Genomic DNA, 13,688 nt, shown 5'->3' on the forward strand with positions numbered 1-13,688 from the left:
CTAGCACGTGATCGATATCGAAGCGTAAAGAACCGAATTGCATCCGTTGTTGCGCCCAATGGTAGCTTGAGAGCCCCGGCAATCGGTACCGCTGTGTGTCTTCACAGTGCACCCACTGTAGGTTGATCAGCACAGCTTCGTATGAAGAAGGAAGGGGGTCTCTTACCTTCCGTCATGGGTGATGGACCGTTTGTTTGTGACCTGGATGCAGCGATCTCCCTGATTGATGACTGTGTAGCGATCCGATGAGCCGTCGCAGGCATCGCCACTCCACGCAGTGACGTCCGCGCGATTGATGTTTTGGCGCTTCACAGGAGCATCCGTAGCGGCGTCATCCACCAGCTGGACATGGTCGCCGTCGAAGATGATATGAGCGCGGGGCGCGAGGCTGACATCGTTGACGGCATCTGGAACGGGGTTTGCGGCAGCGTAGGTGACCACCATGATGAGGGAGAGGAAGGTGTTCGTGATCTGCATCGTTGCTGGTAGGCTGCAGAAGCGTAATCGGAGGGCTTGGTTGGATTGAACTTGTGGTGAAGGTGGTAAGGGCTGTCTGGTGGACGAAGAGCGCTCGCAGGGCAATACTTATAGAGTCGAAATCAGACACCTCTCTCTCTCTCTCTCTCTCTCTCTCTGCAAGAGACGTCCTGCACCTTGCGAGCAGGAGACTTCACCGAGCTCAAGGTCTGGACCTCGCCGACGAGCGCTACCCGTTGTCCAGAAAGTGAGCACTTTCCACGACCAGGGCTGGACCAAGAAATCACGCGTCGTGAACCTCGCCGAGCCGAGCGCCCAAATCCTGCCGGCCGCCCGATTAAGCTGCACAAACAGGCACCGATGCTGGGTAGTGATCCGCATTTGGGAGGAAGGAGGATTCGCCAAGGTCGTCGTGACTTTAGACTTCGCCGAAAGGATTGCAGACGCTTTACCGAGCCTCAGCCGGTCACACAAAAGATGCAAGGTGCCCTGCGCATACAGGTACCCCCCTGTCCTCGCGCGTGGGGGAATACGGGTGGTCGAGCTCGTCCTGGTGTCTCCGCGAGATGTGTGCCAGATGCTGAATACATCTGTTCTACCTCAGGGGCTGATTGGGGCGTCGTCGTCTGGAGATGAGAGCGGACTGTACATATGAACGGAGGATGCAACTTTACGCAAGTCGTCCTTGTGCAGGGCGTGGGAAATGCGCTCAGGAGGCACAGTAATAAGATGCTTCACAGCCGATGCTCCCCAGCCAATGCTTGAGAAGCTCGAGGGACAACCCAGAACCTGGCCTGCGCCAATTGACGGATCCAGGGAAGGTGTGGGGGTCATGAGGCTTCGAAGCGCTTATGACTGCAAAGAAATGCCGGCATGCAAGGGACTTTGAGCGAAAGTTCACAGAGTCGGCAGCAGGATGTAGTCGAGGAAGACAACGCACACAGGAGCATCAACGACACCATCCAGGTTCCCGGCGCTTAACACAGCGTGGCACTGCAGCAGATTTCGTTCTTCAAGCGTAAGGGGGTTTCAGATCATGGCTCGAGAGTACCTCCTACAAGCGAGGGAGAGAATGTCCTCCACCTGACGTTCCCACCACGAATCCGATCGCTGGCCATGGAGGATCCTGGGCAGTCAGTGCGGGGTCTTCGAACAACCTGCGATCGTTGCAAGTCTTGGAAGGTTCGCTGCGGCAAGCAGCGCCCGCAATGTGATGCGTGCGGAAAGAAGGGTCTGGTGTGCGAGTATGGCTATAGCAAACAAGGCCAGAGGAGCAAAGATGCAATGAACAGTGCGCATATGAGTCCCACATTGCCCAGCGACCCGTGCGATTCGCATCTCCATGTCCCTTGCGGTGCGGAGCCCAGGATGGCCACAGGCGACATAGCAGACGCGATGACGACTTGGATGGAAGACAATGCATCATTGAGCAGGTTAGTGGCCGGATGAAGATGACAGCCGCGAATGTGAGGAGCATCTGGATATTGACGAGTTGCAGTAACTCATCATCAGATGTCAGCAAATGTCAGAGCATAATTCTTCCGCGCGGTGACTCTCTGGACTGTATGGCACAGGCGGTCTGTCTTCTAGCTGCAACGCATGTCCCAAGAACGACGTGCACGGCTACTCCGGAGAGTCCCTCTTTTCAGCCGGCCAAGGAACTCCATGAAGTCATGTCGATGAATATCAACGCCATCACCCAGATCACGAACATCCTTGAGTGCGGATGCTCGAGCTGGAGCAGAGCTCTCCGTGTGTGCTATTCGATCGTGGAGGCTGTCATCGAATGGTACTCGGCTGCGGCCGTTTGTCTAGAGCTAGTAGCTCAGTGGGACGGTGTGTCGGTCTTGCACCAACTGGCGGGTTGCGTTAGACCGCTATTGACGAGGCTCATGACAACTGGACCATGGATACTGCACGAGGTGGTACCGGAAAGCATTTGTCCCGAGCAGCTGCGTTTGGATGTGCATTGCCTCCACTCCCAGCTTCAGCTCCAGATCGACCCTTCGTATGCTGCGATGGTAGTAGTTCCAGGTCTCGCGACGAGTATTTCGCCAGAGCACACCGGCTTTCGAGAGTATGGAGAGTGTACGGAAATTGCCTAGGGAACGGAGCGGTCCTTTGGATGTTGTCTTTCTATCATTCCATCGTGTTTTAACTGTTGCGACCTTAGTCCTCCAACAGAAACCTCAAAAATGCCGCTCCGACCTTGACACCATCATGCGGTCTCCTCACCCTCTCCATTCCCTCCTCAAACATCTTGTCATCGAAAATGCCCTGCTTGTGCCGACTCTGCAACAGCTCCTCCACGATATCACCCGTGAACTCTGGATGGCCCTGCACCGTGACAAGTCTGCCCTTCTCGTACATGCCCTGCACATCACACCGATCTGTTTGTCCCAGCGGCTCGACAGATGGCGGGTAAGTGTAGACAATGTCGCGGTGCATCTGATGTATCGCCAGCTCTTGTCCCTCTTTGATACCAAACAACTCCCTCCCCTTATCAGTCATCTTGACATTCACCACACTCACTTCCCATCCGCGATCACTCCGGTCGACTTTGACATCCATCGCCCTGCCGATAATCTGATGTCCGAAACATACTCCGATCAACCGCACACGTTTCTGCGCCAGCACTTTGCGTGTGAACTCGACCAATTTCAAAATCCATGGGTCGTTGTCGAAGGAGTTGTATTTGCTTCCTGTGAGAAGTATGGCGTCTACATCGTCGAGCTCGGGGTATACTTCGTGGTTGACAACGTCGTATTTGCGGATGTCTAGCTCGGGTGGGTGTTGGGCGTTCACTTCTTTCGCGCCGTTTTCGAGGAGCTCTTTGAAGAGGTTACCGTAACCACCGTATTTCTCTTTTGTGCGGCCGATTGGCGTGTCGCACTCGAGAACCGCGATTCGGAGGGATGGTTGCATTCTCGTGGGAGGAGGATTGAGAAAGCTCGAGATGCTGGTACGCCGCGGGCGTCGGAGGCCTTGACGAAGCGGACGAGATAGGTCTATTGTTCGGGAAGCCTAGGCAGATAGCAATGTCAATTGAAAGTGTGAAATAGGTAAAACAATATGTATCGAGTGAGGAAAAGTAGTTGTCTTGATACTCAAAACATTTGTCGGTGTGAAGTCACCTCGACCTCCGATGTTCGGAGATAAGAAACCTTGTCATTCAAATCTCACCTCACGCCATTCCTCGACAAGGTCAGGAATACCGTATGAGGCGGCTTGCGAGAAACGTTGCTGGAGCAGATGGAGGCGGATATTCCGGCACCGAGGTCATAGCATGGACGGAGCCTTGACCTGTGGTGACCTCAAGCTATGAGCAGGCGAAGCGAAGGTTCAGAATGATTCCTCAAGTTACATAGAACTACACTGCCAAGCTTTCACTGCTTTTCTCACCCTTGACAAGAGAAATAACGAAGTAACACGAAGAGGTCGACATCCTCGAGCAACCGTGATGCCGTCGCACCTGTTCCCTCTGCTCCACCTCATATTTCGATAGGAAGCTCGAAGCGATGATCGGACCAGAACCAACGTCGAACGAGCGACAGGCTCCCATATTGCACATGCAAAAGACCAGGTCTGTATCCAATTCCTTTTCGCATGCTTTCGTTCGGCGTGTACACGGTCGGAAGGGTTGTACCACAAATTCGGCAGATGCGAGAGGATGTCCTGTGACTGATATGGTATGCATGCCGCTATTTGTAGTCGAGCATCGCAGCCTTGACACATTCAGATACAATGACCCTTCTCGACGTACGTCCGTCGGTCTGATATGAGCGAGGGAAGCACGGTCGACGAGTGCAACGAAACAGGTCTTCCCGGCGTAGTGTCTTGGCGATAGGAGTTGTCTTTCCAGCACTCCTTCATACCGGCGAGCCTAAGTTTTCGGTTGAGTACTAGCAACAAGTACTAAGCACGCAGTACTCCAAATCCAATGCTGCAAGCAAAGACGACAAGTCAGTATCTGAGGTCGGCTCCACGAGCGTAAACTCCACAGCAACGACCGACCAACGTTGAGTTTCAATGGCCGTTTATCGAAGGCAACTTCCCGCTGATTCGGAATAGGACCTTGTTGAAGCGGCAAAGCAGACATCCTTGCACATATGCTCTGCCTGCCTGCAGGATGCTGTTCTGTACAAGCTCGAAAAGACCTCACTCCGGCGCCCTGTAGTGATTACTCTTCCTCGGATGCATTAACACCTACACCGCAAACCGTCAGTACCGACCCACTCCAACATCAATTAAACACACACAAAAAAAAAGACCACTTACCCCAGGCATATAAACCGTCCCATTCACCTCCGCCATAAACCAAGGCAGCTCATTCGGCACCTCCACATACTCCGGGTGCGTATGCTCTCCACCATCTCCCTTGAAATGTTCCGGCTGCAGTCCCATCCACCGCTCGAAAACCGGATCGCACAGCGAGCTCCACCAACTCCACGTCAACGGCCGAACGAAGAACGGCAAATCGATGCCTCTCGCGATCCCGTCGCCGTAGCCTTCGCCGTTCATGACGCTTGACAGTTCCAAGATGTCTCGTTCGGGGAATTGGAATTTGGGGATTGGAAGTGAGACGATTTTGAGACCGAGCCATACTGCGAAGGAGGGCAGGGTGGACTCGCTGGCTACTGCTATGCCGTGATCGTGTTGTGCGCGGTGGATGCCTTCGAGTAGTTCCCAGGATGCTCGTGCTTGTGCGGGGGTTGTCAGGTAGCGTGGGAGGTTGTCGTAGTCTTTGAGGTCGCCTGTACGCCAGTATCCGAATGGCCAGTGTGAGGTACGGACGTCGGTGATGGGGCCGAGTACGAGGAGGTCGGCTTCTTCTCCGACTCGCCATTCCAAAGAGCCGTTCCGTGGATCCTGCATTAACGGCGTGGGTCCGATGGGCGTGACGTCCTTAACTTTGACCGGACCCCACACTGAGCTACTGCCTTTGCTCGCTTCGTCGATGGCCTTGGTGAACTTTTCGTAGGTACCGTGGATTTTCGGAACGTAAGCGAACGATGCCCTCTCCAGCGCTTGCTTGTACGGCTGCGCTGCCCCGAATCGATCGAAAGCCTCGAGCATATCGCCTACGTGGCCCGTGAAGCGAGTGTCCATTTCGAATTGCCAGTAATGATCGAAGTCGTTGTAGAAGTGCGCAAGCAGCTGTAAAGGCTGCATGATCTGCCAGAACGGTCTGCAATTGTGTCAATACGCTCTGTTGGACGGTCGACAAGATATTCGAAATGCTCACTTATACTCTCCGATCTTGTCGTACCAGCTCTCTTGAAGTTTCGGATGGAAAAGAACTGCGATGTTGCGGAATTCCTTCGGGACTGACTCCTCGAGTACCCGCTGGTATTTGCTTGGGTCGCTGTGAATAGTCTCGCAGCCTTTGCACTTGACATCAACAAGCAAGATGACGCTGTACCTGAAGGTCGTCTGCGTCAGCGGGCATGGACCTCACCATGAGTGATTAGGTATCAAAACTTACTTTCCTCCAGTCGCCAGACTGGCTTCATTGATGATCGAGCGAAGATTCCAGTAGTCTTCATCTTTGTAGACGTAAGTACTCCATGTCCGCATTACAATAGCATGTCGGCCCGTCCTCGAAGTTGGAGGCAAGATGGGCGCAGTGGTTTCGTTTCGAAGTCGAAATCTATTCTCGCCAATGCTCTGGTTCGATGCGCCAAACATGCGCTCATTGTCTTGCAAACACTCGGTCTGTAGTGCGCCCCAATCGACCTTGTTCCAGTTAACTCTCGGAAAGTCGTACGAGGTCTCCTGCTCGCCATAGCCATAAGGTCCATATCGCTGCGCAAAGGACATCCACGACTTTTCCAGTCCCAGTTCTTCGTATGAGCCGATTGTCGGCCGTGGGAAGATTGTGACATTCAGGGCTCCGGGCAGAGCTTTCAGAGGCCGCTGTAGGTCACGAGAGTCCCGGTCATCCAAGCGCAAGCCTCGTGGTCCTTTACAAGCAATGCGGCGGATGTGAGGCAAAGGCTTGTGGAAGGGTTCCCGCGCAATGGTAGGCTCGGCAGGGTCAGGGTCATCATGCCAGACCGCAGGGATATACTCTCGATGCCATACCACGAGCAGGACCAATGCCAGAGTGCAGCACGTTGCGACTGCGATGCGGCCGAGCCAGTAGAGCCGATTCATGATGGAGCGCGTTCCAGAGTCCTGGGTCCGACCATGTCGAGGGAGGAAATCGTTCGTTTGTCTTTTGACCAAACTCGTCATGATTCAGGGAACGGCTGTCAAAGGCGTTTCCAAGATTTGTTTGTGAAACACACCTGCGTTTTCCGTCCGTGCAGATGGGAACGACTCGAGTCGCACACAGAACGGAGGGCTGGAATGTGAAAAGTAAGGTACCATGATGGATTGTGCCTTTTTCTTAAGAGTGGACATCATCGCTCTTGCGAGGTTTTTACGGTGACGCTGGCAACGACCCGCAGGTGCGATGGCAGACGATGTCACATCGCCGCAGCAAAGCCATTGTGATAGGTCCGCAGGAAGAAGTCCTCCACTTCCACACGTTTCAGAGTCCCGCTCAGAGAGCACTCTTCATCTTCGATAAGAGCAGTCATCACGGGACTGCTGTAGACCAGCTCGGATGGACTCCGCCATCCCGTAAAACGTAGTACTTTGGTGTAGGTACGTTTCAACGCAGTCGTGAGGGTGAAGATGTTGGTGTCTTATTTGGCTGTGCAGCCTCAGGCACACATATGCAGCGCTTGCTCACAGTCCATGCAGGACGAACAACACTCGGTCAAAACGCACCTAAGCTTCACGAAAGAGGTTCGACTTCCATCAAGACCTTGCGTGTGAGATTTGCATACAAAAATACTGCATTGCATCGCTCTCGCGATCCCTCCATTATTCCGTCCAGTCCTTTGATCCGTACAGTTCTCCATCTTCCCAACCATCCATCTCACCATTGAAAGTCCCATCGAAAAAAACGAAATTGCTAGCACCTCATTAAAGGCCCGCCTAGCGAACGACTTCAAAAACGCCTCCAACACCATCGCTCAAAAATCCAAACAAGAAAATATCTGTACAAGCCCAATGCAAACCGGTCAAGACCAATGCAAACCGGTCAAAACCACCACTTATTCCAAATTCTCCTTAAACGGCGTCAACGGACTCGTCCGCCGTGTAGGACTCGTCCGTCGACTCCTTGACCTACTCCCCAATCCCGATCCCGGCCCCGCATTCAAAAATTCCCGACTCTCACTCCTCGACAACAATCCACCCCTCTCAAACGCCGAAATTCCCAATCCATGCGAACCCGGCCCTCCCAGCGGCGGCGTCATCGCCACCCCAATCGTAGAGTGAACCTGCGCACCAGATGCAGCGTCAAAGTATCCACCTTTAATCTTCGGACTGGAGCGGAATTGGTCAGGCGAAAGACCGCGTGCGCCACCAGGTGTAGCGAGACCGGAAGTCCGGCCGGTGCGAAGGGAGGATTCGAGGAGGGTGGGGTCGGGATGTTCAGCGCCGTCAAAAGAGGAAGAAGAGGAGTGGGAAGTGTAGGGGGCGAGTTCGAAGTCGTCCGGGTCGGCTTCTTCGAGGACACGGTCGTAGGAGGGGGAGGTGCCGAAGAGTTTGTTGGAGAGGGAGGGGAAGGCGCCGCCGCCGCCGCCGGGACGTCTGGTATGGAGGTGAGATTTGCGGCCGCCGGTGAATTTGTGCCAGAGGGAGAGGCGGCGTTCGCGGCCGCAGTAGAGGTAGACTGCTAGCGCGAGGATGAGGAGGAAGATGAGGATGCCGGGGATCTGGCGGGAGTAGGAGGATGCGAGGAGGCGGTCGTGCCAGTCGTCGCCTGAGGAGGCGGATGGGAGGGAGGAGTTCGATGTTAGACGCGTGCCGCTGGGGAATTGGAAGTCGGAGGGGAGGGTGTTGCCTTTGACGTTGCTGCCAAATCCAACGGCCATGGCGCCTGTTGCGGCGGGCATTTGTGAAGAGGCGTAGAGGATGATTTTGCCCAATGTCCAGCTGACTTCTTTGCCGTCGATTTCGTCGACTGCTTGAAAGGGGTCAAGGAAGCCGCGGTCTTTTGCTTTTTCGATGACTTTCGTGGTTTTGTTGGTGGATCCTCCTGCACTCGCTTCGATGCCGACTCGAGGAACGCCGATACCTTCATGGAGCATGCTGATGAGCCAACTCGCTTTGAAGCACACTTCTTCCACCGTCTTCTCGTCGACTTTGTGGCCCCACTTCTGCTTCGCGACGTCCTTCTCGATGCTCTTCCAATCTCGCGAGCAGAACTCTGTAACTTGCTTTTGGTAGGTCTGGAAGTCGTATGCTTTATCCTTGTGTGCCATGGCGAAGATCTCGTGGGTTGTATGCCAGTATTCGGATACACCAACGAAGTGGTTGACTCCAAAATCGATCGCAGGTGTATGTATACCATTCAGCAGACAAGGCTCATCTGTGCACTCCTTCTCTTTCTCCAGCAATGGATACGTCCTCTTCAGACATTCTGCGAAGTCTCCCGTCCCTATTAAATGCGGCTCTTTGCCAGATATCAAATCCTCCGAACCAGGCTCAATCTCCTCTCCGGTTTTCTTGATCGTGATGCCCACCGGAAGACACGGATCCGGTAATTCGCGCGCGTCGGGTGATGCCTCCAGCAGATGCGTGACATATCTCCTCCTCGCCTCATTCGCTCCAAATCCCAACCATGTCGTAACAAATACCCGGTACTCCAACGCCGTGCCATCCACCTTTCTCAACCTCAGCAACTTCAAATCCTCCGCATGCTTCTCCGCCTCCGTCGCATTAGGTGCAAACGCAATCTGCGCCGACGCACCACCCATGTCCAGAAATCCATACGTGTGATGTCCCTTTCCATGATCGTGGTCGTCCGGAGAGTCGAATCCTCCCAGTAGATAATTCGCTGCAATCCATCCATATAATCCCTCCGTCTCCCCTGGAATCACCTGCACATGCGCATCGCAATCCGGTAGCAGGAACTTTGTATTCTGCTGAAAGTACGAGCAAACATGTGACAATACCGCAGATCTCTGATCACTGGGTAATAATCGCATACCCGCCGTCGCAAGCAGGAAAACGGGCGTATTCTCCACCTCCTTCTTCGGCACGATATCCAACGCGAATTCTACCAGTGCCTTCAAATGCTCACTCCCCACCAATTCGGGTTTCTCGCCGAATGTTGATATCCCGGGATGTACTTTCTTCACCCATTTGTTCTTCGATTTGATTTCCGGAAGTCGCTCGAGATCATCGTGGTCAGCCTTTCGGCGCGCGGCGGCAGCTTTGAGCCAGGAGTAGACGTAGACACGGGTGCCAGAGCTTCCTGCGTCGAAGACGAGGCCATACTGGTGGTCCTTTTTGCCCATGTCGTCAGGTCAGGGAGGAGCGGTCGCGCACGATCGCGTTATTGTGTTGAAGAGGCCACGTTGAGGATGTTCTCGTTGTTGTGCTGATTAGCTATAGGGCTGAGGAGCGTCGCGGAGCATACTAGTCCGTGGAATCGAGGGGTCGTTGTTGTGGTGCAAACGAGAGTGGGGCACTGCAGTACTGGTCTACAGTACCAGCATTGTGGTGATATACAGCGACAGTGAGGTCGGAATACAGAAGAAGAAGGAGAGAGAAGTGGTGAGATGGTGAAATGTGGTCTCAGTAGTTCCGTCCGATCTCGACCTCTTCTTCTCAAAGATTGTGGCGCACCAGCTCCCTGCCGTTGGCCCAATCGAGACATCGGCCGCGCACGCGCCAAGGAACAAGGGAGTGGAGCCGAGAAAGCTTGACGATCGAGAGCAGGGATGTGTCGCCATTTCCCCACGGAGATTGGTCGCTTCGCATCAGGAACAATGGAAGTTTGCCAATCGCATCGAGAACAACCGCTCCGAGATCATGGGCTATAGTCCCGAGTACGACTGACAGCATCGACCGGTATATCAACTAGATTTAGACTCCTGTCCGTTTCGACGATAAGGTAGTTCGAGCATGAAACGGCCTTGCGATTGCGGGAGAAGTATTAATTGCGCAAGCGAGCTCGACATGATTGAAGCCATCGACGCACAGGCAGGGCTGCAGTATGTCGACGTCGTGGAACAATCGAGCTCTCGAGCTGGTAGTTCTAGTAAGCTGGCAAGGATCATGCTCGACGCCAGTTGGCGTGGCCTTCTCATAACAATGGACAGATCATCAACGCGATCAATTCTGCACGTTGCACGTACTCACGTTCGAGAACAGCACCTAAGCTACTGGAACAGTAAGGTACCTACTAAGGGACGCACAGCTCCAAGGAATACGCTCGGCATTGCAGAGCATCGGCCGGCGGTGTCGAAGGCCTCTTGTATCATCCCCTCTCAGGTCTACATACTACCGGTTCCTCGTTGACAACGTCGATCAGACGAGCTACGGACATACTCAAGCTGAACGGTTACTCGGCAGTCAAGCCGAGGACGAGAGGAGATATCGGTTAAAGGAAGAAGCTTAACGACGATCACCTCTTGCATACCTCCTACACCTCACCTCGCCATCCTCTCCTCTACAACATATCGATCATGGATCCCAGCTTCTGCAGACAAGCCCATTTCGAGGCCTCTTCAATATATCACATCTTATAAAGAAAGATGTGAATCCAGCAAGAATGTCTCCCAACCCATCATCCGCCTCCTCACCGCCCAGAATGTCTTCCCTCAAGGACTCCTCGGATATCACAATCCACGCCTTCCCTCCCAACGATCCATCCAACCCCTACAACTGGTCCTTCTCCCGGAAATGCCTGATCATAGCCCTCGGAACCCTCGTCGTGCTCAACTCGACCCTCGCATCTTCTCTACCATCTCTCGCTTCCCCTCAACTGGCTCGCCACTTCAACGTCACAGACGACTTACAACTAGTCCTCCCCAACTCAGTCTATCTAATCGGCTACGTCGTCGGACCGGTCTTATGGGCTCCTCTGAGTGAGAACTATGGACGGAGATGGATCATCATCTCGACGTTCTGGGCCTTCACAGGAGCGATGGCGGGATGTGCGGGTGCGAACAGTTGGGGGATGTTTGTGGTGATGAGGTTCTTGAGTGGTATGTCTACCGATGATATGGACAAGGCAGTAACAGAACGTATGAATGCCACGAGACTAACGGTCTCCGAACTGCAGGCCTCTTCGGCGCAACCCCCATCTCCCTCACAGGCGGCCTCTTCGCCGACGTCCTCGACGACCCCATGTGGAGAGGCCGCTCAATCGCCTGGTTCATGGTCGTCGCCAGCGCAGGGCCCTGTTTCGGACCCGTACCGAGCGGTCTCCTAGCAGAATACAGTTGGCGATGGCCCTTTCTGTACGTTCACCAAGCCCAACTCTCACCCACCAGCCCAACAATCCCTCAACTAACAAATCCTGCCTCCAGATTCGGTCTCATCCTCGCCCCAACCTCCGCTTTTCCGCTGAGCTTCCTCCCCGAGACCTTCGGTCCTGCAATACTAATGTCACAAGCGAAGCACCTACGCCGCCAGGACCCGGACGCGAATATCTACGCCCCCCTCGAGTTGAAACATACCACCCCGCGACAGCTTGTCACGCAAGTCCTCGGTCGACCCATACGAATGGGAATCACGGAACCGATTGTCAGTGCGGTGTGTTTGTATTTGTCGTTGATTTACGGCGTGATTTTCATGTTGTTTCAGGCTTATGGGGTGATTTTTCCTCGTGAGTTTCGATCAACCCTTGCTTGCTCGGCATTCGTATCGGATACGGGAGCTGACGAGCAATGTAGCGATCTACAATTTCACCCAAGGCCAAACCGGCCTCGCCTTCCTCCCCAGTAAGCACCCTCCCACCACCCGACCCCCCTCTCCCCTCTCAACTAACCCCCACTCCTCCCACAAGTGGTCCTCGGCACCCTCCTCGCCCTCCCCCTAAACTTCTCCTACGACACCTACATCGCCCGCGCCAAATCCCGCTCCGCACCCTGGTCCCACCTCCAAGAATCCCAACGCCTCCCCCTCGCCCTCCTCGGCGCGCCCCTCATACCCCTCTCCCTCTTCTGGACCGGCTGGACCGCGCGCGCTTCAATCCACTACATCGTCCCTGCCCTCGGCGGTCTCCCCTTCGGACTAGGTTTCACGCTCGTCTTCATCGGACTGATAAATTACATCGTCGACGCGTATGGAGTTCTGTCGGCGAGCGCGTTGGGCGCGACGAGTATGGCAAGGAGTACGTGTGGGGTGGTCCTACCCTTTGCCGCGCGGAGGATGTATCGGGACTTGGGTGTCGGGTGGGCGTGTAGCCTTCTGGGGTTTCTGAGTTTGGTGATGTGTGGGATTCCGGTGGGGTTTTTGAGGTGGGGAAGTTTATTGAGGAGTAGGAGTCCGGTGTGTAGGGAGTTGGAGGGGGAGAGGAGGAGGGGTGGGGAGGTGGGGAGGGGGAATGTGGTGGTTGTCAGTGGAGGTGGAGATGGAGGAGTTGCGGTGGAGGAGAAGGGGTCGGAGCAGCGGGAGGAGGATGTGCAGAGGGAGAAGGGGTAGTTGGAAGCAGAGATGCTATATCAGATTGATGAGGTCCAGCTTGATGACTCTATCCCTCCCCAACGCCTCCAAATCATAGATACGTCTGTCGCAGGACATCTCGGCCACGTACTTTTCGGGGATCCGAGGGTCGTGCTCCACCTGTCCCGTTTCAATGCGTCTGAACATCACATGTTCGCTGCTGTAATCACCAACCATGCAGCTCTCGTGGGTATGTGGAAGCGGACCCAGCAATGCTTCACCCTCCATGACGCCGTCGTAGAATGCCGGTCCGACGACAGTGAATGCATTGTTCGGGGCCGGGCGTAGCATCATCGCCGGGTGGCAGGCGATCAATGTTGCGAACACGTCGCCCACGCGGGCGTGTGCCGGGACAAGACCCAGACGACTGTCAGATCCCTGGGCAAGAGCGCGGCCTCTGCAGTTTTTTCTGATCGCTGCCCAGAATCTCCAAGACTGGTATTTGTCCTGCGGAGTTTCTCGGGCATGAAGCGTTGCGAGCACGGCACTCTCCGCTGCTGCATGGCTGGGGTAGAAGTCCCAGGCGGGTAAGCTATCGGAGAAACGGTTGGAGCACAGGACTCGACAGAGTTGACGCAGGACGCCATCGTCGCCCTCGCGGATTGCCTTTGCGACAGAGTCGAAGATCATGGTCTTCATTGCGGACTTTGTGGTTTCCATGTCGCTCTCGTGCTTGTTGGGCCAAGGAGAGATCT

The 13,688-nt window shown here is 54.6% G+C and overlaps 5 protein-coding genes across 5 annotated transcripts; 1 reads left to right on the top strand and 4 right to left on the bottom strand.

Annotated features, from left to right (window-relative positions):
• Positions 1 to 477, bottom strand: MYCGRDRAFT_95672 (uncharacterized protein; the record flags this gene model as incomplete). Its single annotated transcript, XM_003849700.1, has 2 exons — positions 1 to 115; positions 167 to 477. 2 exons carry the CDS (start codon positions 475 to 477, stop codon positions 1 to 3), a joined length of 426 nt encoding a protein of 141 aa, XP_003849748.1.
• Positions 478 to 2,646: 2,169 nt separating this feature from the next.
• On the bottom strand, positions 2,647 to 3,499 carry MYCGRDRAFT_75463 (uncharacterized protein; the record flags this gene model as incomplete). Its single annotated transcript, XM_003849699.1, has 1 exon — positions 2,647 to 3,499. One exon carries the CDS (start codon positions 3,400 to 3,402, stop codon positions 2,647 to 2,649), a length of 756 nt encoding a protein of 251 aa, XP_003849747.1.
• Positions 3,500 to 4,698: 1,199 nt separating this feature from the next.
• Positions 4,699 to 6,837, bottom strand: MYCGRDRAFT_75467 (uncharacterized protein; the record flags this gene model as incomplete). Its single annotated transcript, XM_003849698.1, has 3 exons — positions 4,699 to 5,665; positions 5,723 to 5,899; positions 5,963 to 6,837. The coding sequence occupies 3 exons, from the start codon at positions 6,712 to 6,714 to the stop codon at positions 4,699 to 4,701; spliced, it is 1,896 nt and encodes a 631-aa protein (XP_003849746.1).
• A 746-nt stretch (positions 6,838 to 7,583) lies between these two features.
• MYCGRDRAFT_101192 (uncharacterized protein) lies at positions 7,584 to 10,054 on the bottom strand (the record flags this gene model as incomplete). Its single annotated transcript, XM_003849697.1, has 2 exons — positions 7,584 to 7,768; positions 7,898 to 10,054. 2 exons carry the CDS (start codon positions 9,834 to 9,836, stop codon positions 7,584 to 7,586), a joined length of 2,124 nt encoding a protein of 707 aa, XP_003849745.1.
• Positions 10,055 to 11,134: 1,080 nt separating this feature from the next.
• MYCGRDRAFT_48013 (uncharacterized protein) lies at positions 11,135 to 12,972 on the top strand (the record flags this gene model as incomplete). Its single annotated transcript, XM_003849320.1, has 5 exons — positions 11,135 to 11,531; positions 11,609 to 11,786; positions 11,856 to 12,154; positions 12,222 to 12,269; positions 12,335 to 12,972. 5 exons carry the CDS (start codon positions 11,135 to 11,137, stop codon positions 12,970 to 12,972), a joined length of 1,560 nt encoding a protein of 519 aa, XP_003849368.1.
• Positions 12,973 to 13,688: the final 716 nt, after the last annotated feature.

Source organism: Zymoseptoria tritici, chromosome 9 (assembly GCF_000219625.1).
Source record: "Zymoseptoria tritici IPO323 chromosome 9, whole genome shotgun sequence".
NCBI lineage: Eukaryota > Fungi > Ascomycota > Dothideomycetes > Mycosphaerellales > Mycosphaerellaceae > Zymoseptoria > Zymoseptoria tritici.